Raw genomic sequence first — 26,657 nt, 5'->3', positions numbered from 1 at the left:
GACTTCTTCACACAGCGCATGGTTAAACTATGGAATTCACTTCCACAAGATGTTGCGATGGCCACCAATTTGGGTGGCTTTAAAAGGGGGCTGGACAAATTCATGGAGGAGAAGCTGATCAATGGCTACTATTCATGATGGCTATATAACAACAGAAAAGTACGCTCAGTATCAACTGCTGCAAGCCCAGAGTTGCTGGGGAACATGGGCTGGAGAGTGCTGTTGCACTCATTTATTTATTTATTTTTATTTATTTAAGGATTTTTATGCCGCCATTCAGCCAAAAAAGGCTCTCACGGCGGCTTACAAAAGTATTTCTTGACAGTCCCTGCCCACAGGCTTACAATCTAAAAAGTAACCCATGTCCTGCTTATGGGTTTCCAGTGGGCAAGTGGTTGGCCACCTTGCAAACAGAATGCTGGACTAGATGGATCCTTGGTCTGATCCATCACAGCTCTTCTCCTGGGCCTTTTAAATCAGCAGCCTAAGCAGGACTGACAAGAGAAATCCCAGCCTCTGCTCCTGTGCCTTTTAAAAAACCAGCCTGAGCAGGATTGCCAACTGACCAGGGAACAACCAACATAGTTTGCTCCTGCTCCTTTTAAAACACCAGCCTAAGCAGGATTGCCAAATGACAAGAGAAAACCCAGCCTCTGCTCTTGCCCCTTTTAAAACACCAGCCTAAGTAGGATTGCCAACTAACCAGGGAACACCCAACGTAGTTTGCTCCTGCCCCTTTTAAAACACCAGCCTGAGCAGGACTGCCAAATGACAAGAGAAAACCCAGCCTCTGCTCTTGCCTTTTAAAACACCAGCCCAAGCAGGATTGCCAACTGACCGGGCAACACCCAACGTAGCTTGCTCCTGTGCTTTTCAAAACAGCAGCCTGACGTGCACTGATTTAAAGACAATTATAATTATCGTTATTATTTCAATGCCCAAACGCTTCACCTGCTACCCCTGTGCAAAAGGCACCGCTACAACGGCGGGTGGAGGTAAGTTGGCAACACCCGCCCGGCTGCCTACCTAGCAGGGCGCAGCGCTCACCTCGATCAGCGAATAGTTGATCTCCACGTCGGACTTGACGAAGCCCCCGCAGCCCACCACGATGTCCTCGGAGCCCCGCGCCACAGCCCACAGGGCCGCCCAGCAGCATAGCGCCAGCGGCGCCCACCCCGGCCGCCGCATCCCACCGCGTCCTTCTCCGCCCCACGCGGAGCAGCCGCCGAAGAGTCCGCGCTGAGTCAGGGGGAGCGGCGGCGCATGCGCCGGCGGAGCTCTATGATCGCCTCTTCAGAGCGGAGCGGCCGGAAGCAGGCTTGCATGCCGGCGAGGGCGAGACGCAGAGGTTTGGCTGCCCCCTGCCGGCTGGGAGGTCTCTGGATTTTATTTTATTTAATTATTTATTCACTTATTTATTACATTTCTATACCGCCCAATAGCCGGAGCTCTCTGGGAGGTTCACAAAAATTAAAAACATTCAAAGTATAAAACAACAGTATAAAACCAGAATATAAAATACAATATAAAAGCTCACCCAGATAAAAACAGCAGCAATGCAAAATTACAAATTTAAAACACCAAGTTAAAATGTATTTATAGACTGTTAAAATGCTGGGAGAATAAAAAGGTCTTCACCTGGCGTCTAAAAGCATATAATGTAGGTGCCAAGCGAACCTCCTTAGGGAGCTCATTCCACAGCCGGGGTGCCACAGCAGAGAAGGCCCTGCTCCTGGTAGCCACCTGTCTCACTTCCTTTGGCAGGGGCTCGCGGAGAAGGAATTCTGCTTGGGAATAATACAAGGCGAGCTTGGTCGGGTTAATAATAATAATAATATATTTATTTATTTTTTACCTGCCTCTCCCCCTGGATCAAGGTGGGGTACAACACAATTAAAAATAACATAAAATACATAAAACTAATTCAAACATTTAAACCAGTGCATCATTAAAAACAGCAAGAAAGTGATGGACGGGCCCTAATTTCATTTCTTCGGTTTTGCACGGCCCCTTGAAATTTCCTCTTCATCACAACAGTTAAAGCTGCAGGAGCTAAACTAGAGTGACCAGATTTAAAAGAGGGCAGCTTTAACTGTTGTGATGAAGAGGGGATTTCACCAGGTTCTCCATATACAAATGACACCCGCTGAAATTCCCTTTTCTATGCAACTGTTAAAGATACAGGAGCCCTGTCCTCCTTTTCATAGGGTCACCCTAACTTAACACCCATTTATTTCCATGGGTCTGCTCTAATTAGGACTTACGTTGGATGTTACCCTTGAAGTGGGCTTCAATGAACATAGTGGGACTTGCATAAGATTTAGGGTGGCCATGGGTCCTGTTTCACAGAGGATAGTCCTCCATTTGAAAGGCTGTCCTGTCCAGTTCTGGTTCAGGATACAGGCCTATGCATATTTAGACAAGGGGGTGTCCTACAACTCCCAGCATTCCCCAGTGGCTGGGGAATGCTGGGAGTTGCAGGCCTTTTTTATCTTTAAGCATCCCCGGGATTGTGCACTTAATGAGCAAAGGTTGAATATTGTTGCTATCCACAGTGACCACCTGGACAGCAGACTGGGCACAAGAGGCCCTGGCTATGGTGGGATACACTGTATCTCTTTTTAAATTATAATATTTCTAAATTTGCATCTATACCTGTGCAGTAGCAAATGCAAATTTTATGCAAGTCACTATCCTCTTTGGGGGGGGGGTGTTGATGCATTCCTCCTTTTTTAGTGATTCTAAAAAAGAAACAGCGGTAACTTTTCAGAGATGGGTAACTTTAAATCAAGGAAATCGCACACTCGTCGCATACATTTTGGACTGCTTCTCAGCTTCGGGGAATCATTTACCTGTCTAGTTTGTTCAGTTAGTTGATAACAAATCTCATGCCTGAGACCTGCTGGACTTTACTACTAGAATAGATCTGGAAAACCCTTTGCCCAAAGCAGGAATCTGGCTTGCCAAAGTTCACATTTGTGGCAGGACTCACCCCTGCACACACAGCAGCCCTGTTTACCACATAAAGCATAAATTTGTGGACCCTGTAATTTTTTTAAAAAAGGAACATGGTAGACTATAACATATCTAACACTTTGTGAAGGGCCAGTTTAGATTTTAGAGACATTCTGTTATTTAAAACACTACCCAGCCCTTGCTTAGAGTTTAGCAGTTTGTGGACATGCCCTAAAGCAGGATTAGGCCGAAGGTAGATCACCAAATGTTTGGGACTTCAACTCGCAGAAGCCCCTGCCAGCATGGCCAATGATCAGGAATGCTGGAAGTTGAAGTCCAAAACATCTGGACATCTACGTTCTGCTCCCCCCTGGCCTAAGGCAGTATTTCCCAATGTGGTGCACTCCAGATGTGTTGGACTACACTTCCCATCATCCCATGTGGGACCTGTAGTCCAACATATGAGGAGGAGGAAAGGTTGGGCAGGGCTGCCCTAAGGTCGCATGGGGTTATTGTAGCAGGAACATTTGTGATAAATAATAATAATAATAATAATAATAATAATAATAATAATAATAATTGTTGACTGGCTCTGGAGATTAAAATAATGTTTCACTATTTTAAGTCACAATAGCCTTCATTCTGTCATTTAGAGATGTTGACCCCTAAATTGTTCTGCCCTCTTTTGTATCTGGTCATGAGGGCAGGGCTCCAGCAGCTTTAACTGTTGTGATGAAGAGGGAATTTCACCAGGTGCTGCATGCCTACAAATGGCACCTGTTGAAATCCCCTTTTCTACACAGGTGTTAAAAGATACAGGTGCTCCTTTCCATGTGGTCACCCTAATTGGGCCAGCTTTCCTTACTCAAATAAGCTGCGGTTTTCTCCGCTGTAACTGAATCTTTTTTAAAAAATAAATAAATAATCCTTTATCTGCAAGATTGCCCTTGGTTAAAAAAAAAGTGGGGGGGGGGAGAGAGAGGGGGGGAAAAACCTCTGTGTGTGTGGTGATGGTGGGCGGCAGCTGGATTGCAAATCCCCGCCCCTGAAGAAACCAGAAACTGTAGAAAGAGCCCAGACAGCGGGCAGCCACCTGGAGCGAGGAAGATCTGAAGGGAGAAAAGCAAGAAGCATGAGCGGGGCGAGTGGTTTATGTAGTACCCGGCTGGATCCGTCTGCTGCGCTGTGGGTGAGTGAAAGAGGATGCGCGCCGCTGTCTCAGGCTGAAATCCACGCTCCACGCCTCCGTGGGAGCAAGCGCCGTGCAACGAAGCGGCTCTTACTCCTGAGTAGACGTGCACAGAGTGGGCTCGCGCAATCCGCTGGGGAAAGTTTGCCCCTGCAAGCAAAGCGTTCTCCCTTCTGCCTTGCAGCAATGGGGCGATAGATTCTTCTTCGAGAGAAGGTTTTCTGGGTAAACATGCATAGGATTGCACCCTTAAGGCACAATCCTATGCATTTTTACACAAGGGGGGAAATCCTACAACTCTCAGCTGACTGGGGAATGCTGGGAATTGTAGTACTTCCCCCCCCCCATCTGACCAGTCATAAGACTGCACCCTTAATAGCTGCTCCTCTCACACAGGTAGATAATATACATCCACCTGCCCGCAACCCAGGAAAGCCAGCAAGTTATCAACACAGCATAGTTTGATCAGTGGAGGCTGGTAGCTCCCATGTCAGTGGGGCAGTGAATCCATTCTGGCTTTCAGTCAGAACTCTAAAGGAGCTATCAACGGTGTCAAATCCTAGCCCCAAAATAGGTTCAGCACCTTGGGGAGCTCATTTAGACTGCTGACTGGTTCTGACTGAAACCTAGAATGGATTCACAGCCCCACTGACATCGGAGTCACCAGCCTCCCCTGGTTTTGATCTCTCTCTCTCTCTCTCTCTCTCTCTCTCTCTCTCTCTCTCTCTCTCTCTCTCTCTCTCTCTCTCTCTCTCTCTCTCTCTCTTTAAAACTTTAACACTAACTTCCTGGTTTCTCCCGCTATTGATCTCTGAGTGCGAGAGAGGCTAGAGTTGAAGAAACTTTGGACTTCTGTGGCTGTTTTGAAAATAAATAAATCTGATGGCCGCTTTCATTTGGCTACCACTGAAACCCTTCTGCTTTGGAGGGGAGGACTTTTGACATTTGAAAGTATGAACTAAGAGGGTGCTTAAAATTTACCCTGCAAAGTATTTAAATATATAGAGATCTCAACTCCTCTATACATCTCTATACATTTAAAATATATAGAGATCCTAATTCCCATTAAAGAAATCCCCATATTCATTTAGAACAGTTATATACTGCCTTTCTATATAGGTTGTTTGCAGTGTTAGTTCTACTTAGAGTAGCCCCCTTGAAATGAATAGGACTTACATTTGATTAACATTGAATAAACCCTACACACACCCTGAGCTTCTCTACGTTTTTTTAAAAAAATCCCGCTGTCTTACCAGGGCTTTCTGCTTTGTCATTCTTTCTAGGATTACAATGGGTTCCATTACACGGACATCCAGGTGGTTTGAATTGAATACTTCCTCTCTCTGCCTGCTCCATTCACTTCCATTCACTTTACTGAGATAGCGTCATCAGGTGGCGGAATTATAACACAACGCCAAGTTTACTAACTGGGAGATCCCGCTATTTGCCAGATAATACCCCATTATCTCAATTTTTAGAGAGACGGAGATTCCTAGGAGATAGCTCAGTGAACATCCTGGACAATGTCATGTAATGGACCCGCAAACTTCCATAAGTGGCCAATCGCAAGCATGAAATAAATCGCACATTTAAAGACACACACACACACACGGCCATGTCAGTAAAACAGCAGTAATAAAACCTACCATAAATAATAGTTAAAAGCAACAAGTAGCTATTACTCATCACTGTTTTGCTTGCTCCATCTTAATGTTCTTGTGTCATTGCAGGACTGGAACCGGACATGGTATGCCGAAACCCCAAGTTTTTCTTCATGTTTCCAGCGCACTGTGCTGCTATGGATTCCTTGCATCTACCTTTGGGCCTCCTTTCCTTTCTATTACCTTTACCTTCGGAAAAGCTGCAGAGGCTATATTAGGATGTCAGCTATCTTTAAAGCAAAAATGGTGAGGCTACAGCCCAGCAGTCTGATTGCAGCCATAGCAACGAATTACACTGCTGCTATCTCAGCAACATGCCCATTAAAAATAACAGGCAGGGGGCCAGCACTGAGAAGCCTATGCCTTCATTTGCACATTTTCCAGTCTTTTCTGTTGAGACGCTCCTCTAATCAAGTCATTCATCCTTTTTTCAGGGTCTTGGTTTTGCCTTGATATTGCTATGTTTCTCAAGTACATCTTACATTCTTTGGGAAACAAGCCAAAGGATTCCACGGGCCCCAGGACTTATCACTACACCTGCATTTCAGTTCGTCACAATGGTAATTCCAACTATTTCGTCTATAATTTTCACGTTGTGCCCTGATGTTCGGCTTTGGGGCCCTCTTCAGAAGCAGGGAAAATACGAAAAAGGAACTGGATGTGTTTGGTGTGGAGAAGAGAAAACTGGGCAGGTGTGTGTGTGTGTGTGTGTGTGTACACGCACACATATGATAACACCCAACAGGCTGTCACATAGAAGAGAGGAAAGATTGATTCTCTCCTGTCCCAGAGGACCAGGCTACATCTAATGGGCTTAAATGACAGGAGGGTAGATTTCAGCTGAACATTAGAAGCAATTGCTTGTCCTTGAGAGCAGTTCAACACATAGAATCAAATATTCAGAGGTGGTTGGTTCTCCCTTGATGGCAGTCTCTGGGCAGAGGCTGGACAGATATCTATCAGGGTTGCTTGAGCTCAAGATGTCCTGCATCCAGCAGAGGTTTACTTATTTATTTATTTTATTTATTTATTTAATTTATATACCGCCCCATAGCCGAAGTTATGGATGAGATAGATGGATGACAAGGTTCCCCTCCACCTCTACACTTCTATGAGTCTGTGGCTCTATGGTTGGGAATAATGCAACCACGTCTGCACGCTACCAGAACAGGGCAGTGTTTCATTTAGTTCGTTCATGGGAATTTAGGCCATAGCTAGCCTTAGGATCTCTATAGCCTCCAGTGTGGTTTCCTGTAATTTGTCCCTCCCCTTCCCCTCATTTCTCCCTCAATGACCTCCTCCAATACTGGGAGCATTTGCGTTTGCTCTCTTGCACCTGCCAGTGTTATAGAACACAAATACATTGAACAAACTGTTTTTTAAAAAATGAAACTGTATGCTGTACCTGCATATTATATGCAAAAAACTGAGTAAACTGATTTTTATTTTTCTTCACTAAAGAAGGGTGTGGTCTCCTTTTTATCCTTGTGTGCATGTGGGACTGGGAAGCGCTCATTCAGTTCTGCCTTCTCTGTGAATTGCCTCTCTAACCAGAGGCATCAATACGAATTCCCATCAATTATCAGGGTTAAAACAGCTGCAATGCCGGCCATCTGTCTTCAGCCTCTTCCAAAGTCTTGCTTGTTCCCTGCTAATTCGCAGTGGCTGCTTTGAAGATTTGAGGAATCCGGGTTTAAGTCTTTCTCCCTGTCCCATTTCCCTGATCGAGATTGCTCCCAGCTACAAGTACTGCAGGGGAAAACACACATGCAGGTCTTCCTAGAGTTAATATCAGCTTTAGATGGGTGTGTGCGGTGGGATGACACAGAAGAAATGGGTCCCGCTAGAGCAACACCACCTCTGTCTTCAACAGGGTGACACAGGGCTGTTAATTACTTTAAAAAAAAATCACAGGGATTTGAATTACAGATGTATGGCATTATATTTAGTTGGTCCCCAAATGTGGAAAGGGACTCCCACATAAGAAGGAGGATTTGAATGTGTATAGCTATTAAGATGTTGTTGTTTATTCGTTCAGTTGTTTCCAACTCTTCGTGACTTCATGGACCAGCCCACGCCAGAGCTTTCTGTCAGCCGTTGCCACCCCCAGCTCCCCCAAGGTCAAGTCTGTCACCTCCAGAATGTCATCCATCCATCTTGCCCTTGGTTGGCCCCTCTTCCTTTTGCCTTCCACTTTCCCTAGCATCAGCCTCTTCTCCAGGGTGTCCTGTCTTCTCATTATGTGGCCAAAGTACTTCAGTTTTGCCTTTAATACCATTCCCTCAAGTGAGCAGTCTGGCTTTATTTCCTGGAGTATGGACTGGTTTGATCTTCTTGCAGTCCACGGCATTCTCAGAATTTTCCTCCAACACCACAGTTCAAAAGCATCTACCTTCCATCGCTCAGCTTTCCTTATGGTCCAGCTCTCGCAGCCATAGGTTACTACGGGGAATACCATGGCTTTAACTATGCGGACCTTTGTTGTCAGTGTGGTGTCTCTGCTCTTAACTATTTTATCAAGATTTGTCATTGCTCTCCTCCCAAGAAGTAAACGTCTTCTGATTTCCTGGCTGCAGTCAGCGTCTGCAGTAATCTTTGCGCCCAGAAATACAAAGTCTGTCACTGCCTCCACGTTTTCTCCCTATTATGATGTACCACTACAAAGCAGTGTACCTCTGTGTGACTGTCCAGGTTAGCAGCACTGCTTTTGGTGAGGGGATGATCCATGATGTCCCTCCCACAACTGCTTTTTTAAGACCTCAGGTCACTGTGGCCGGGCTTCACCCCCACCCCCCCAACGGTAATGCAACACGGACACCCATTTTCATAACTTGAATCGTTTGTGATTTGTTTTCTTCCTGGTTTGCAAGCTGTCCCTTCCATGTGGCCACATTTTACAAACATGAGTGTGCTTAGTACAAGCAGTTCTTAATGGAGGCTTTATCGATTGTGCTTTTCCCCCTTAGATCCTGGTGGTGTTTCTAACCCAAGTGGAACGACTGAAAGGCGTCCAGTCTTCGGGCATTTTGCTGGTGTATTGGTTACTCTCTTTCCTCTCTGCCATGGTCTCCTTTATCTCCACAATACAACATGCCCTGGAAGTGGTAAGTGCATGACGTGAATTATGTCATAGGTAGGGATGTTACAGAAATCTGCAATGGATTCAAATGAATTTGGATTTCTGTGACTCTAACCTGCAGAATCAGTAGCAGACCAGCTTTTCCTGAGCCATGTGGATTCTGTGGACTTGTGGGCCTGTTTTGTTTTCTTACTTTGGGAGGGTGGATTTGCATATTTTTTTACTTAACTAGTGTGCATTAGTGTCAACGTGTACTTGGAACAAACTTCTTGTGCATCCCTTTAAAAAAAATCCAATTCCATAAATAAGTGGACAATGGAATGAAAAGATGACTTAACAAAATCTGTAATGAAACAGAACATTGGGGGTGAAGGCTGGTTTGGATATCTCTGTGCTAACGTTAGCCTATTTCGCTGTCATGGCTTCTTCCCAGGGAACCCAGAGAACTGTAGTCTCCAAGGACAGAGTAATTTTATTTATTTATTTATTTATTTATTACATTTTTATACCGCCTAATAGCTGAAGCTCTCTGGGCGGTTCACAAAAATTAAAACCACAATAAAACAACCAACAGGTTAAAAGCACAATTACAAAATACAGTATAAAAAGCACAACCAGTAATGCATTATAAAGCAGTTGGGTTGATGCTAGGAAGCCACTGGGAAGCAATACCTCTGTATGGCTTTGTAGGTAATATTTTCCAGTTTTCTTCTAATAATACATTTCACTTGACTTGCATTTTTGGATTTTAAAAATGAATAACTAACGCACTTTCTTTTTTAGACTTTTAATAACATAAACACAACTTTCAAAAACAATCCAAAAGAGACTATGGGCCCATTCAGATGACACCTTAAACCATGGCTTTAACCACTGTGGTTAAGCCAGAAAGCTAGGTCGTGTTCAGAAGACTCCTTAAACCATGGTTTTAACCACAGCATATAAGGCTTTTTGCTTTATTCACCATGGTTAAAACCATGGTTTAAGGTGTCTTCTGAACACAGCCTGGCTTTCTGGCTTAACCTCTGTGGTTAAAGCCATGGTTTAGGTGTCTTCTGAACAGGGTCTGTATCTGATCACTTTATCAGGCTTAAACTATGTTGTTGATTCTGATTAGATGCTGATGTTGTACGTACTAGGGCTGTGCACAGACCCCCAATCCGCTTCATGGCCCGATCCAGAAAATCCGGAACAGGCCCAATCCACCTCGCGCCGCTCCGCCAGTCCCCAGCTCTGCAGAGCAGAGCAAGATCCGGCTTCACCCCACCGCACCCCCTTACCTGTGTCCGTCATCACAGGCTTCAATTGAGGCCCCAGCTTGAAGCCAGAAGAGGCCTCAGCCTTCCTTTCCGGCTTCAACCGGGGCCTCAATTGAAGCCCACGACGGACGCAGGTAAGCCTCCCTCCTCCCTGCCCCCTTACCTGGCTCCATCGCCGTCACCACAGGGACTACGGCAACAGCAGTGGATGAGTCCCCTCCCCCCTACTTACCTACATCCAGAGCTCCGGATTGAAGTGATCCTCTTAGCCTCGATCCACAGCCCCCCCCCCACCGACTCTCTTTGCCTCCGCCTTTTCCGGAGGCGAATCAGGCCGCCTTGCTCCTGCTTCTCCGAACCAAAGAGAAGCGGAGCACAGCCCTAGTACTACATACAGTGTGGAGGACTCTTAGATATCTTGCTAATGGCCAGCAATTCTTTGCAGGGCTTCAGAGAAGATCCCTTCCAACATGTTACTACGTACAGTTATTTCACCTTGGTCTTATTGGAGCTCGTGCTGTGCTGCTTTGTAGATCAGCTTCCTTTCTTCTCCAAAGTTCTCAATGACACAGTAAGCATTTGGCCTCTCCACTTTTCATTAAGGGAGCCTTTAATGTTTTCTTTAGGATTCCAGCTCCTATTTCTCTTTTTTTAGCCTTCTAGTCCTTATTGCTCCAGGGGGGAAAGTTGATATGTCTTTCCCCCTGCAGAAGAAGTGGAAGGAGAAGAATGCCTGGGGATCCTTTTTGTTGTTTTTGTTTTGGGAGTCAGAAACCCCTGCGGATCGATTGCCTATCATCCAGTGATCTACCAGCGGATTCCTATATTCTACCCTCCCCTGAGTTATGCAAATCTGAGAGTTGTCTTATGCTTAAACTTGCAGAACCCGTGTCCCGAATCCAGGGCCTCTTTTGCTTCCAAAATCACATTTTGGTGGCTTGCTGGGTAAGAAAAGAAATAATGTTGCATCTCGTTCTTGTGGAATGTAACTGACAGTCTGATTCATCAATTTGGAATTGGTTTGGTTTTTAAGAAAATTACCTGGGGCAAACTTAGCCTGGGCAGAACACTGTTCTGAGAAGGAATTCAATTGGTCTGTATTCTCCTGTCAATGAGGTCCACTTCACACAATTGCCTTCGCTTTGGGGGTGTTGGTGATAATGGTTTGCCAAAGCCAACTTTGGCTGAGGGTGGTTCCAGAGGAGGCTTTTATTGTATGTTCATTCTGCCACATTCAACTCCCGTTTTAAAATCTAGTCAAACACACACACACCCCTTCTCTCAACTGATGAGCTCTGTTTCACAGGCTGATCTGGAAAGGATATTGGAAACCGTTGCAAACAGAAGACCTGTGGTCGCTAGCAAAAGAAAACTCCTCTGAAGAGATTGTTACCAAGATTGAAGACGCCTGGGAAAAGAATCGTGTAAGAGCTGAACAGTAAGTGCATTTGCCTGTAAGAACAACTGCAAGGAAGTGAGCAAGTTCCTAGTCCTTCTTGTTTCTGGAAGAGCAGATGTCTTTTGTGGACTCCCTGGAAACATCTGGGTAGCCTTGGTAGAGAATAGGATGCTGAGCTTGGGGAACCCTGGGTCTGATCCAGCAGGGCTCTCCTTTGAAGCAATAGCAGCAGCAGTAAAAAGGCAATTGATAGGATAAGGTGGTTTATCTCACCATCTCCTGGAACACGACTTCTGATATGTGTTTTCTGATATGGAACAGTTCTCTGATAAGAAAAAAAAAATCTGTTAAAGAGGAAGACGGAATAAGTGCACAATGCCTTTTGATTGTTCATGCTAGGATCTCTCCGTCTGGAAGTTTCCTAAAAGAGATTTATGCTTGTACTGCTTTGTAATGTAATCTATGCTTGAGCCCCTGTGGAAATACTTTTTATGTTTCAGGGAGCAGGGCCATGCTAGCTACCCAGGGATGCTGGAGAGATTCAAGGTGGACTAAAAAGATTCAGATTCTAAGAATCCACCCTATGGAAGCCACTGCAGACTGGCCTCCCCAGGGTACAAGGAATCCATGGATTTTCAGATTTATTTATTTTGCTTTCCTGAAATTTATGCAAATTTATCTGCAGGAAAAATTGTTGTGAACTTCCTTGTAGAATTATTTATTTTTCTGCTTAATGGGTGGAAAAAACCAAATCTGTCTGTGAATGGACACTGGAACAAATGACACCACACAATCTATGAAATACATGTGGGATGGATTTCCCAAACTCCAAACATCCCTACAGCGAACCACACCCGTAACTTCAACAAGGGCGCTGTAAAGAAGGCAAACTCCATGTTAGGCATTATAAGAAAAGGAATTGAGAATAAAATGGCCAGTATCATACTGCCTTTATACAAATCAATGGTGCGACCACACTTAGAATACAGTGTACAGTTCTGGTCACCACACCTAAAAAAGGATATTATAGAGCTTGAAGAAATGCAGACAAGGGCAATTGAAATGATGAAGGGGCTGGAGCATCTCCCCTACGAGGGAAGGTCACATCAACTGGGATTGTTTAGCTTGGAAAAAAGGAGGCTAACAGGAGACAGGATAGAGGGGTACAAAATTATGCATGATATGGAGAATGTGGACAGGGAGACATTTCTCTCTCTCTCTCTCAACATATTAGAACCCCATGGGGTCATCCCATGAAGCTGTTTGGTGGGAGATCTAGGACAAATAAAAGGAAGGACTTCTTCACACAGCGCAGAGTTAAATTATGGAACTCACTACCACAGGACGTGGTGATGGCCACCAATTTGGATGGCTTTAAAAGAGGGTTGGATAAATTCTTGGAGGGGAAGGTCATCCATGGCTACTAGCCCAAATGGTTGTGTGCTGTCTCCAGTATTGGAGGGAGTAAACCTGTGTGCACTAGTTGTTGGGGAACATGGGTGGGAGGGTGCTGTTGCACCATGTCCTGCTTGTCCATCCCTGGCCAACGGTTGGTTGGCCACTGTGTGAACAGGGTGTTGGACTAGATGGACCCTTGGTCTGATCCAGCTTCAGGGCACTTCTTTTGTACTTATGGGTCTCTGCCCATAGCCCCTGACATCTGTGCATTCAGTAGAATGCATAAAAGCAGATCAATCTGTTTACACAAATAGAGGTACGCCTGAATGCTCTTCCCAGAGAGGTTCACCTGCCATCTACCTTATTGCACCAGGCAAATAAACGTTTTTATTATTTTATTGAGGTTTTTTAAATGCTCTGTTCATTCTGCTGACCGATGTATGTTGCTTTGCTTCTTCCATGACTTTTTTGTATTTTGTATTTTACATTTTCTTTTCGCTTTTCTGAAAACCGCCTAGGGGCATGTGATGGAAGGGCAAATCTAAAGATGCCTGTAATTAAATCCAATAAAGACCATAGCTGCCTGTTTGTGTTATCATTGATCAGATTAGCAGAATCCTTGAAACTGAAAAGAGAGCGACCAAATGGGGAAGAAGGAGAGGAATCCACCATGCTGCTTCAGCCAGAATACAGCAGAAGCAAGCCACTGCTGAAAGCTTTCTGGAACGTCTTTGGGACTTATTTTCTTCTTGGGACCCTCTGTTTAGTCTGCTGCGATGTCTTCTTGTTTTTGATCCCAAAGACGCTGAGGTATGTGGGCATCTAAAATGGTTCCCTAAAAGGAAATAATACCAATGGGAGGGAGGGTGCTGTGGCACCATGTCCTGCTTGTACATCCCTGGTCAACAGCTGGTTGGCCCCTGTGTGAACAGAGCGCTGGACCAGATGGACCCTTGGTCTGATCCAGCACAGCTCTTCTGATGTTCTCATGTTCCATTGCATCTATGCACGGTGGATTCATAGAATCATGAGCTGGATGGGTTCTTGGAGGTCATTTAGCTCACCCCCAATCAATGCAGGACCTGGACGGGTTCTTGAAGATCATCTAGCCCATCCCTGATCAATACAGGACCTGGATATGGGAATTTGTAACTACAACATCCCTGAGACATGGTCATCCAACCTCTGCTTAACTGTTTCCAGTGAAGGAGAGGTCACTGTTTCACAAGGCAGTCTATTCTGCTGCAAATAGCTCTTGCCGTTAGGGAGTTTTCCCTAACGTTTTCCTGAAATGTGTCTACCAGAGAAAATAACATTAAAGGCAGTATGATGTAGTGGTTAGTGTTGGACTGGGACTCAGAACTCAGCCATGAAGCTCACTGGGTGACTTTGAGCCAGTCAATGACTCTCAGCCTCACCTACCACACGGGCGTTGTGAGGATAAGACGAGGAGGAGGAGGAGGAGGAGGAGGAGGAGGACCACCAGGTGAGCCACCTTGAGTTCCTTATAAGAGGGGGAAAGGGTGGGATATAAATGTAATAAAAATAAATAAATAAACTAGGTCTCTGTCTTCCCAAAACCCTTGATGCACAACCCAGACACAGGTTTACTTCCACAACTGGAACTCTCATAGAATCACAGAATAGCAGAGTTGGAAGGGGCCTACAAGGCCATCGAGTCCAACCCCCTCCTCAATGCAGGAATCCACCCTAAATGAGAGCCAGTGTGGTGTAGTGGTTAGAGTGTTGAACTGACACTCGGGAGTTTTGGGTTATAATCCCCACTTGGCCATGAAGGTCATTGGGTGATTTGGGGCGTGTCCCTGACTCTCAGCCTAACCTACCTCACAGGGTTGTTGTGAGGGCCAAATGGAGAGGAGGACCCTGTAAGTCACCTTGGCTTCCTTGCAAGAGGAAAATAAAAATAAAGGTAGGATATAAATATAGTAATAACTAAAATGCATCATATTAGGAAAACTGCTTGCAAGAAATGAGTATTTTAGGTAAAATGCATGCGAAAATGTGTGCGTTAGGAGAAATGAGCACAAGAAAATGCTTATGAGTTTTCATTAAAACATTTTTTTTAAAAAAAAATCTCAACATTCAGGATGAACCAAACAAATGAGTGGAAAAAGAAGAATCTGAAATTGACAGATTTGTCCATTCCTAAAGGCAGCATCCTTTGTTCTTAATCTTCTGCAGAAAGTGGCTGAGATGCCTCCATTGAGTGTTGTAGCTCTTCTTCTAGGTATGTCACTAACTATCTTCCCCTCCTCTTCTAGTCTTTTCCTAGATTTCATCACTGACCCAGAAGCTCCTTCCTGGAAAGGTTATCTCTACGCTACGTCAATGTTCCTCTTGGCTTGTTTCCAGACCCTGTTTGAACAGCAGTACATGTACATGTGTCTTGTATCTGGCATGAGGTTAAAGACAGCTGTCACGGGCCTTGTTTATCGGAAGGTACACAGTGCTGTTGGGTGATCTCTTCTGTACGTGCTTTTCTTCCAACTCAGTGGTGCTGTGGAGGAGATCCAGAAAATTCTGATGAGCAAAGGGGCAGAGAGGGCCGGGAAGGGAGGGAAAGGAGCTATTTCAGGGGCTGAAATGGGGGTGGAGGGGTCCAAGGCCCAAAGGCAAAGAGACCCACCAGCAACCTCACAATCCTAGCCCAGGCACTTCTTACTAAATCAGGAGTCTATGGGGAAAAGTTAACAAGTAGCAAACGCTGGGGGCTTGTACAGAGGCTACAGCTGGAATGGGGAACCTCTAGTCACCAAGCCAGATGTGGCCCTGGCAGTTCCACATCTGGCCCCCACGCAACGTTTGCGGTCACCTCCAATCAGAGGCAAGAGGACATGTAAAGACGATCAACCTTTACATCCCCTGCCAAAATTGAGGTGTGCGTCTTACAAGCATCAGAGCTGCGGCATAGAACGAGGTGGTGCAGGGCGCCTTACTCCTGAGTAGACTTGCAAAGGATTGGACAGTGCATTTCGTTGGCATGAAAGCTGTTGCATCGGAGTGAGGTGTTGAATGAGGGCTTACTCCTGAGTAGACTGGCCTAACATTGAATGGTGCAGGCATCAGGGTTGCTGCCCTGGGGCTTACCCCTGAGTAGGCTTGCATAGAATTGAGCTGTGCTTTGCACACTGGATGGTGGGGAAATGTCCAGCTCAGTAAGAATTTACATTTGGCCCTGCTGGATATTGCTTTCGCTGTCCTTGGTTCTGCCTTTAGCTCTGCGCACTGCTGGAATGCAACCTCGGAGGCCCTTCGAAAATCGGAATGCGCAGGCCCAAAATGGTTTGATAGTCCTGGGTTAAAGGGATCCAGCTAGGATCTCAATAGAAGGACAACTGTGCACAAAGTGACAAGGAACAGAAGAAAACAAGACATGCAGGAGCACATAGATTGGGTAAAATCATAAGAATATAAGCAGTGCCCTGCTGGATCAGACCAAGGCCAACCTTCACACAGTGGCCAACCAGCCATCGACCAGGGATGAACAAGCAGGACATGGTGCAACAGCACCCTCTCACCCATGTTCCCCAGCAACTGGTGCACGCAGGCTTACTGCCTCGAATACTAAAGATAGCACGCAACCTTCAGAGCTAGTAGCCATTGATAGTCTTCTCCAGGGATTTATCCAACCCCCTTTTAAAGCCATCGAAATTGGTGGCCATCACTACATCTTGTGGTAGTGAGTTCCATAATTTAATTACGCGCTATGTGAAGAAGTACTTCTGTTTATTTTTCCTGGATCTCCCACCCATCAGCTTCATGGGATGACCCCTTTGGGTTCTAGTATTTGGGGAGAGGGAGAAAAATATTCCCCTATCCACATTTTCCATACCATGCATAATTTCGTACACCTCTATCATGTCCCCCCTCGGCCTCCTTTTTTCCAAGCTAAACACTCCCAGCTGTTGTAATCTTCCCTCAAAGGGGAGATGCTCCAGCCCCTTAAACATTTTAGTTGCCCTTTTCTGCACTTCTTCAAGCTCTATAATATCCTTTTTTAGGCGTGGTGTCCTAAGATGGATAAAATCCAAAGTAAGTCCTACTCAGGGTTGGCCCATTGAAATGAATGGGGCTTAAATTGGTCATGACTAACATGTCACGTTCATTTCAGTGGGCCTACTCTAAGTAGGAATTATGTTGGGTTTTATCCCTCTTTTCTTGCAAAACTGCTGAGTTGTTGTTTTGCTGACACTGCAAATTAAACTGTGGGGACAGGGCCTGAAAAATGGCCGTGGAGGGCCATATGCAGCCCACGTGTTGCCCACTCCTGTTTTAAACAATGAAATTGTGGATCTTTAGGTATTCAAACTCACTGCACGTTCAGATCTGTTGGGGTGCTAGCCACTGTTCTCTCCCACCCACCCCCCGCAAACAACAGTAAATGTGCGAATTGTTCAGTTTGAATTTGTCTCCTCTAGATCTTAGTCATGTCACCTGCAGCCAAGAAAGCCACAACAGCGGGTGAGATTGTCAACTTGGTGTCTGTCGACGTGCAAAAACTCATGGATCTCATTATCTATTTTAACGGGACTTGGCTTGCTCCCATCCGAATTATCATCTGCTTCATCTTCCTTTGGCAGGTAAAAGATACCCGTTTGTGTTCCTCTTAAGTGGAGCCAGGTGTTCAAATCAGACCCTGGAAGGATCTATTTTTAACGTTTGACGTGTTTAATGCCGATATGCCTCTTATATCTTCAGCATCTATTTTTCCCCCCTGCTTCCTTACGTGTGTTCCTGTGTTAATATCTAGAATACTGAAGATGCTTTAAATTGTGGGTGACAAGTGGATATGATTAATACAACAAGCCAATGTAGGGCGTTGCTCTTCCAAAAATCCGACACGTTCGTGGGTTGTTGCTGGCAGGGTAGAAGGAACATGGAGACAATTTTGCCTCCAGATCCTCCTCCCCGTCCCCCAAATAAAAACCAAGTGAGACGGGCCACTGAACCCATGGAGTGGGGAGAGGCCATAGGAATTTGCGGATCCTGGTCTCTCTGCTCCCCTCCCTTCCCCAACCATTGGAACGCCCCTTCTCCCATTCCCATAAGGTCACCCAACTTCTCTGTTGCGACCACGGAAAGCAATTGGCGCGGTTCTTTCTGTGACATCTGTAGGGGGGGGCTCATGGTGGGGGAAGGACTTTGATGCAAAGTAGGTGCTCTACCCTTGAGCTACCCCAGTGCTTTCACATTGGGTTACTTGCAATGCCACTGTAATAACCTTGGCTATTCATATTTCAACTCTTATCTCATTTTCAGCCAGGCAAATATAAGACGTGTGGATGTGGATGTATGCATAAAAAAATATTCTCTCCGTGTTCCTTTCATTCATGCATTGGTTTTGATTTTTGCATCCATTTAGCTCCTGGGACCATCTGTTTTGTCTGCTCTCATTGTATTCTTATTTCTTTTGCCGCTGAACTTTGCAATCAGCAAGAAGAGAAGCCACTTCCAGGTATGAATTGCTACCTACCAGTGATCAGCAGGTTTCTCAGATTTCAGCAACCTTAAAACATTATTATTATTATTATTATTATTATTATTATTATTATTATTATTTATGGGTTGACAAACTGTTTGCTTTTGTAATTGTGCTAACCTATCAGGAAGGCAGAAGCAGTTGTAAAGCATGGGATGGAGGTGGGGCGGGTGAAGAGAAATGCTAGCTGTATGCAGGAATGTTTTGGGTGGACCTCAGCAAGGTTTTACTAGCTCACCCCCACAGATGCCGGCTCGTGAACCTCTGAGATGGCTCACTCAACTCGACGCATGTTGAGTCGGGCAAGCTCACGGTTCCCCACCTTTTTCTGTGCACATCATGATTTGCACAAACACAGATTCAGGCACATCACAATTTCTGCAAAATCATGGCTGGGAAACATTTACAGGAATTGTAATTTGTACAATTGTAAAGAGCACAATTTGCGCAAATATACAGTTGTGGCTGGTCCTTTACACCTGCAGTTTTGTTCAAATTGATGTATTTACAGCCACGAATTGACACCAGTTGCGATTGCCATAAATATTCCCACCCATGATTTTGCACAATATTGTGCCTCCTGGATTATATATGAGCCCTTGCCAGATGCCCACAGACTGTCTGATGGCTATCCCTACATGTACACCAGGGTCAGAGAACAAGCAGGAGTTTGGCAAGTAGATGGTGAACAGGACACAGGGGAGCTCACCCATCGCATATGTAATACACGTGGGCATCTAAAGAGCGCACCCATGAGACCATTCAGTCCAGGATCTAAAATTACACTGCAGCACTGGGTCAGACTGCTGGTCTGTGCAACTCCCTGCAATCTCCATGAGACTTCCTCAACCCCTCTTGATGTTTAGGACTACAACTCCCATTATCCTCAGGAAACCAAGCTTTTCTTCAGCACCCTTCTGTTTTTGGATCGTAACAGCAGTGATGCAAATTGGGCTCCATCTTTCAGGAAGCTCAGATGAAGTATAAGGACAGCCGGGCAAAACTCACCAGCACCTTTCTTGGTGACATTAAGATCCTCAAGATCCACGGTTGGGAGGAGATCTTTACGGGCAAAGTGTTGGCCACCCGAAACCAAGAACTTCGAGCCCTCAAGTCATCTCAGTGCCTCTTCTCCGCCTCCCTTGCTTCTTTTCATTCGTCGACCTTTCTGGTGAGTGGTCTTTGCCAGCCTCTGCAGAAGCCCCCTGTGCCATCTGGCTGCTCTTCTTCATCCATTGTACTCATTCTACCTCAACAGATCTCCTTCATCATGTTCGCAGTCTACACGTTGGTGGATGAGGAGAACGTCATGGACGCCCAGAAAGCCTTTGTCTCGCTGGCCCTGGTCAACATACTCCACACGGCTCATTCTTTCCTTCCCTTTTCCATGAACGCTGTCATGCAGGTGAGTCGCAGGTTGGCTTTTTGTTTGACTACATTGCATCACTGCAGCCAAGAGTGCTTGTAGCTCCCCACAACCCTTTTCCTCTATGCAGGTTACCATATGTCATGCCCAGTGTTTTCAGCCAAGCCCATCTTTATAAGGTAGGGTCACCTCCAGATCATGGGCTGCCCTTGGGCAAGGTGAACCCAATGGGTGGACCTCTTCCTACCTTGCCACTGCCCATTCTGCTTGGGCCCAGTTCCCAGGAGAAGAGGGCCATGTAAGCAGAGCCTGATGCTCTTCCTCCTTGCTCTTGTCCTTGAGCAGGCAAGTGAACAGGCAGCAACAGCAAGGAAGTGCCAGGGAGCTCTGGAAGTCATCAGTGGGGCCCCTATTGGACCATGGGCCTTGGCAGGCGCCTGACATTTCCGACCAAGGATGCCAGGCCTGTTACACGGGTGTGTCTTATTTATCTGTTCAAGGTACTTGGGTGGGGGTACCTTTTAGGGCTCTCACAGGTCAGCTTATGTTCTATAAACCAATGGTGGGCAACCTGAGGTCCTCAGCCTAATTTCCAAGCCCTTGTCCAAGCAATCACTTCAGACCTCTGGCAAAAGTGGTTCATCTTCCTCCTGGCAGCCTGCTGGCTGGAGAGGAGGGAGGCAAGAGAAGGGAGTGTCAGCAAAGAGAGGGGGTGGCACAGAGAGAGAGAAAGAGAGAGAGAGAGAATGTCAAAAAGTGTGGTGTAGTAGCTAAGGTGTTCGGCTGGGAGTTGGGAGATCCGGGTTCTAGTCCCCACTCGGCCATGGAAACCCACTGGGTGACTTTCAGCCAATCACAGACTCTCAACCCAACCTACCACACAGGGTGGTTGTTGTGAGGATAACATGGAGAGGAGGAGGAGGATTATGTACACCGCCTTGGGTTCCTTGGAGGAAAAAAGGTGGGATATAAATGTAAATAATAATAATAAATAAATAATAATAATAAATAATAATATAGGGAAATGATATTTTAAAAAGAAGTGGTTGGCAGAGAGAGAGAGAGAGAGAGAGAAAGTGTCAGAAAGAGAGAGGTGGGCATGACAAACTGAGAGGGAAAGGATATGATAAAGAGGAAGAGAATTGGGTGGCAGAGAGAGAGTTGAGGTTGTCAGAAAGAGAGAGAGGAAGAGGTGACAGAAAGAAGGTATGTCATAAAGAGAGAGATGGTGGAGGGGGAGAGAGACAGAGACAGCGAGGGAAAGGATGACCCCACCAACTTCTAGCTTTGGCCCTACCCATGTGGCCATGAAGTCCCCAACAGGTGAACCCCAAGTGAACGTAGTCCTGCCTTCTTCTTTTTTAAAAAAAAATCAATTAAAAAAATAGCAATAAGGATGGATCAGTGGCAGCAAAATAGCAGAGGCTTGCAAACAAGTATATTTTAAATGTGTCAACTGCTGAACACTGGTGAGCCACCATACGATCGCTTTTAAAGCCACCGTGTTGCACCCTGGATTTCTCCCGTACTGACCCTCAGTTGCACTGTATCTGTGTTTCCTTTTTGTCCAGGCAAAAGTGTCCATAAACCGTTTAGCTGCTTTCCTTTGTCATGAAGAGTTGGATCAAACAGCAACAGACCCTGGTGCTTTAGATTGCAGTAAGTATTGGCTGAGGAGCAGTTTCCTTCTGCACATGGGATGATGATGATGATGATGATGATGATAATAATACCATAAGGGGTATATTTATATATTTCTTACCTGCCTCCCCCTCTGGATCGAGGTGGGAGAACAACATTGAATGCAAAGATACTATAAAATATCCTCAAAACAACAACATTAATAACAACAACATACCCTTTTCTCTCTCTCTCTCTCTCTTTTTGGTGGCAGAATAGACTAAGGATTAGCATCTGCATATGCTACTGTCTGCAAATGCATCCCTGAGCTTATAATACTGCTAGATTTTGCTTTGTCCATTGATTAATCAGTGCAATATAAATGCAGTCGTGGTAGTAGTAATAAACAAACACACAGAGCCATCGTGAGACTAAAGAACTGCCCTAAACCTCTTGGAGAAACGTTATAGTAAGTGTAGTCAGAAAATAAGGGAACTTCCAAGTGTTTGGTTCTTTTTATTTATTTATTTATTTATTTATTACATTTCTATACCGCCCAATAGCCGGAGCTCTCTGGGCGGTTCACAAAAATTAAAACCATAATAAAACAACCAACAGGTAAAAAGCACAATTACAAAATACAGTATAAAAAGCACAACCAGGATAAAACCACGCAGCAAAAATTGATATAAGATTAAAATACAGAGTTAGAACAGTAGAATTTAAATTCAAGTTAAAATCAAGTTGTTAAAATACTGAGAGAATAAAAAGGTCTTCAGCTGGCGACGAAAGGAGTACAGTGTAGGCGCCAGGCGGACCTTTTACCAAAAAAATGTGTGAAAAGTGGGTAATTAACGTTTGGTTCTAATCCCTAGAGCCTCGTGTGGCGCAGAGCGGTAAAGCAGCAGTTTCTGCAGCCGAAACTCTCCCCACGGCCTGAGTTCGATCCCAGCGGAAGCTGGTTTCAGGCAGCCGGCTCAGGTCGATTCATCCTTCCATCCTCCTGAGGTCGGTAAAATGAGTACCCAGCTAGCTGGGGGAAAGGTAATAACGGCCGGGGAAGGCAACGGCAAACCACCCCGCTATAAGGCCTGCCAAGAAAACGTCAGCGAAAGCTGCCATCCCTCCAAGAGTCAGTAATGACTCAGTGCTTGCACAAGAGGTTCCTTTCCTCCTTCTAATCCCAGCTTCCTATGCTGTTTCTAAGACAGCCAAAGTTGTAGTTCTTATAACAACCTTGCTTCTTTTGCAAGCAGTGTTGAAAAGCAGTGAGTATACCGGAGCGCATATAACATGCATGTGTACATCGTATGTTCTTTGTCTCATAGCGCCAAATTCTATTATTGTAAGGAACGGAACTTTCAGCTGGTGTAGAGAGAGCCCCCCATGCCTAAAAAGGTAAATACTTGTGGACGGTTTGGGTCTTTTATTTGTTTTTAAAAATAATGTTTTTTCCTGGTTTTTCTTGGTTATGAATGGTGCTGATGAACATCTGCCTGGCCTTCTGAGGGACCAGAGGGCTGTTGATGCAGGAGGCAGGGTGTTGGAGACTGGCTACTGGACACCATGGTTCACACACAACACACCCAGCACCTTACACTTGCTATGATCCATTCCACATCCTTTCTCCAGGCAGTGTGTTAAACCATAAGTACGTAAGAAGATCCCTGCAGGATCAGACCAGGGGTCCATCAAGTCCAGCATTCTGTTCACACAGCAGCCAACTAGCTGTCCATGAGAAACCCACGAGTAGGACAGGAGTCCAACAGCACCCTCCCATTCATGTTCTCCAACAACTTGTGTGTATAGTCAGTCCGGGCCCGATTCAAAGTGCTGGTATTAACATTTAAAGCCCTAAACAGCTTGGGGCCAGGTTATATGAAGGAACGCCTCCTCCCATATGTACCCGCCCAGACCCTAAGGTTATCCTCAGGGGTCCTTCCCCGCGAGCCCCTGCGAAAGGAAGTGAGGCAGGTGGCTACCAGGAGGAGGGCCTTCTCTGCTGTGGCACCCCGGCTGTGGAATGAGCTCCCTAAGGAGGTTCGCTTGGCACCTACATTATATGCTTTTAGACGCCAGGTGAAGACCTTTTTATTCCCCCAGCATTTTAACAGTCGATACATTTTAACTCGGTGTTTAAAATTTGTAATCTTGCACTGCTGCTGTTTTTATCTGGTTGAGCTTTTATATTGTATTTTATATTATGGTTTTATATTGTTGTTTTATACTTTGAATGTTTTAAATTTTTGTGAACCGCCCAGAGAGCTCCGGCTATTGGGGGGTATAGAAATGTAATAAATAAATAAATAAATAAAATACTGCCTCTGATATTGGAGGTAGCATAGAGGCATCAGGACTAGTAACCATTGATAGCTTTCATGAATTTCTCCAAACCCCTTTTAAAGCCATCCAAAGTGGTGGCCATCACTCCATCTTGTAGAAGTGAATTTCATAGCTGAATTCTGCACCTTGTGAAGAAGTCCTTCCCTTTTTTTTTTCCTGTTCTGGATCTCCCACCAATCAGCTTCCCTCGTGGGGTGTTGCTCCAGCCCCTCGATGGTTTTAGTTGCCCTTTTCTGCATTTTCTCCAGCTCTACCATTTTTAGGTGCAGTGGCCAGAACTGTACACAGTATTCCCAGTGTGGTCCTGCAATCGATTTGTATAAGAGCAGTATGATATTGGCCATTTTATTCCCAATTCGTCGACGATCAAGCAGTTCACTGGCATATGTATTGCTATCCTTGCAGGATAAATCTTAACATACCCCGGGGGAGTCTCTGTGCTGTGGTTGGCCAGGTGGGTGCTGGGAAGTCCTCACTACTCTCTGCATTACTTGGTGAGCTGCAAAGAACTGAAGGCTCTGTAGAGATGAAGGTAAAACCTGTTCTTAGCTTTAGGCAACCTTTTCATTTAGGTTTAGTTCAGCTTTGCTGAGCTCGGCTTTCTCCAACCTGCAGCCCTCCAGATATGTTGGATGAAGCGGTCCTTCCTTTTATCTGTCCTGAATCTTCCACCAATCAGCTTCATGGGATGACCCCATTGGGTTCTAGCATAGAGAGAGAGAGAGAGAGAGAGAGAGAGAGAGAGAGAGAGATTTCAGGCGGGCTATGACTGAGTGATTTGGAGCAAATCATAAGAACGTAAGAAGAACCATGCTGGATCAGACCAAGGATTCATCTAGTCTAGCTTTCTGTTCATACAGTGGCCAACCAGCTGTGGACCAGAAACCTCGAAACAAGACATGGGTGCAGCAGCACCCTCCTGCCCATTTTCTCCAGCAACTGGAGAACATAGGGCATACTGCATACTGCCTCTGATACTGGAGGTAGCACATAGCCATCAGGACTAACAGCCAGTGATAGGCCCCATTCAGAAGACACCTTAAAACACGGCTTTAACCATGGTGGATAAGCGAAAAAGCCAGGTCCCGTTCAGAAGACACCTTAAATCATGGCTTTAACCACAGTGAATAAGGCGTTTTGCTTTATTCACCATGGTTAAAGCTGTGGTTTAAGATGTCTTCTGAACACAGCCCGGCTTTCTGGATTAACCACCATGGTTAAAGTCATGGTTTAAGGTGTCTTCTGAACAGGGCCATAGTCTTCTCCTACATAAATTTATCCAACCCCCTTTTCAAGCCATCCACAGTGGTAGCCATCGCTACATCTTACGGTATTGAATTCCAGAGTTTAACTCTGTGCTATGTGAAGTAGTCCTTCCTTTTATCTGTCCTGAACCTCCCGCCAATCAACTTCCTGGGATGAGCCCATTGGTTTCTAGTGTTAAGAGAGAGGGAGAGAAATATCTCCCTATCCACATTCTCCACACCATGCATGATTTTGTACACCTCTTTAAGGATTAATTTAACGAAGAAACCAGACTAGCATCCCGCAGGAAGCCCTCTCCCTTCAATGTACAACAAGCCCCTGGGCCACCCGGTTCTCCTGATCATCTCCTGCTTTCCATTTCCCAGGGCACAGTAGCGTTTGTTCCACAGGAATCCTGGATACAAAATGCCTCTGTGGAAGACAATGTCACCTTTGGAGAAAAGATGGATCGGAGATGGTACGACCAGGTGGTGGAAGCCTGTGCGTTACAGCCGGACCTGGACAGCTTCCCTGCTGGAAGCCAAACAGAAATAGGAGAGAAGGTTTTTTGGCTCATTATTTGTCAGGCTGGGAAGTTACAAAAGTAGCGGGAGGAGGTCTGTACGGATTTTGGGGGGCACCCACCTTGAATGGCACCAAATAGAACTCATTTTTGGACTTTCGTTTTAATTCTGTGAACCGCCTTGAGTTTCTCTTTGATCAAAGCTTGCATGCAATGTGTTCAAATAAGCATGGAAACACAGGAAGTGGCATTATACTCATAAATTGAAATTAATAATAACAGCAGACAACACTGAGCTAGTTGAACCCTATTCAACACTTGAACCCTATTCAGGCAAATGTGGGAAGGAAAGGTGGGCTCCCGCCCTACCGCTCTCCTTCCTCAAATCAGTCATCCTCAATTCTTGGAGAGCAACAGTCTGAAGAGGTGAGCCTCCTGAAAAATCTGTGTTATGGGTTATACAGATACATGTAAAAGTTTCCAGGTTCCAGCCCCAGCCTTTCCAGGTAGGTCTGGGGAAGTCGTCTGTCTTTCTGGCAGGAGACCTAGAAGTTTCTGCCAGTCTGTGTAGATCATCAGGCCCCAATCTGTTGCTCTCCAGATGTGTTGGACAATAACCCTTATTATCCCTAGCTGGAGAGAGATAGAAGTTGTAGTCCCACACATCTGGAAGATACCAAGTTCACTTTATTCATTATGTTTGTACACCGCCCCATAGCAGAAGCACTCTGGGTGGCTGACAAAAAATGAAAAAACCATTAAAAATACTTTATATGACATATATCTCAAAAAACGTTTTAAGCGTTCAACCATAGACAAGCTGGGACATGATTAAATACTCATTATATGCTGCCTGAGAGTTGAGGGTAATTTTAACCTGGCACCGAAACGATAACAATTTTAGTATGCCTCATTGGGAAGATCATTCCATAATTGGGGGGCCACCACTGAGAAGACCTTCTACATTGTTGCCATTCTCAGAGCCTCCCTTGGAGGAGGCACCTGGAAGAGGGCCTTAGATGTTGAACATAGTGTACAGGTGGGTTCATGCCGGGAGAGATGCTCTATCAGGTATTGTGGTCTTGAGGCATTTTAGGCTGTATAGGTCAAAACCAGCACC

The 26,657-nt window shown here is 45.4% G+C and overlaps 2 protein-coding genes across 3 annotated transcripts in view; one reads left to right on the top strand and one right to left on the bottom strand.

Moving 5' to 3' along the window:
• The window catches only part of LOC134410326 (BOS complex subunit NOMO1-like), a 41,947-nt gene extending 40,744 nt beyond the window's left edge, over window positions 1–1,203 (bottom strand). Inside the window, exon 1 of the mRNA XM_063143532.1 lies at window positions 1,048–1,203. Coding sequence (XP_062999602.1) covers window positions 1,048–1,188 — 141 coding nt within the window. The 5' untranslated portion in view covers window positions 1,189–1,203. The remainder of the gene's footprint in view (window positions 1–1,047) is intronic.
• Window positions 1,204–4,034: 2,831 nt separating this feature from the next.
• Window positions 4,035–26,657, top strand: part of ABCC6 (ATP binding cassette subfamily C member 6) — a 40,589-nt gene continuing 17,966 nt past the window's right edge. The window contains exons 1-17 of one of the 2 annotated variants that reach the window (XM_063143593.1): window positions 4,035–4,144; window positions 5,875–6,051; window positions 6,240–6,365; window positions 8,772–8,909; window positions 10,589–10,714; window positions 11,027–11,088; window positions 11,450–11,581; window positions 13,547–13,750; window positions 15,223–15,400; window positions 17,380–17,541; window positions 18,324–18,416; window positions 19,408–19,611; window positions 19,699–19,845; window positions 21,378–21,465; window positions 22,755–22,824; window positions 24,175–24,301; window positions 25,401–25,577. In XM_063143593.1, coding sequence (XP_062999663.1) covers window positions 4,088–4,144; window positions 5,875–6,051; window positions 6,240–6,365; window positions 8,772–8,909; window positions 10,589–10,714; window positions 11,027–11,088; window positions 11,450–11,581; window positions 13,547–13,750; window positions 15,223–15,400; window positions 17,380–17,541; window positions 18,324–18,416; window positions 19,408–19,611; window positions 19,699–19,845; window positions 21,378–21,465; window positions 22,755–22,824; window positions 24,175–24,301; window positions 25,401–25,577 — 2,268 coding nt within the window. In that variant the 5' untranslated portion in view covers window positions 4,035–4,087. The remainder of the gene's footprint in view (window positions 4,145–5,874; window positions 6,052–6,239; window positions 6,366–8,771; window positions 8,910–10,588; window positions 10,715–11,026; window positions 11,089–11,449; window positions 11,582–13,546; window positions 13,751–15,222; window positions 15,401–17,379; window positions 17,542–18,323; window positions 18,417–19,407; window positions 19,612–19,698; window positions 19,846–21,377; window positions 21,466–22,754; window positions 22,825–24,174; window positions 24,302–25,400; window positions 25,578–26,657) is intronic. The other variant, XM_063143594.1, reaches the window with a different exon arrangement.

This window comes from Elgaria multicarinata, chromosome 17 (assembly GCF_023053635.1).
Source record: "Elgaria multicarinata webbii isolate HBS135686 ecotype San Diego chromosome 17, rElgMul1.1.pri, whole genome shotgun sequence".
Lineage (NCBI taxonomy): Eukaryota > Metazoa > Chordata > Lepidosauria > Squamata > Anguidae > Elgaria > Elgaria multicarinata.
Note: the sequence above shows the minus strand (reverse complement) of the source record. Positions and strands in the feature narration are given on the sequence as shown.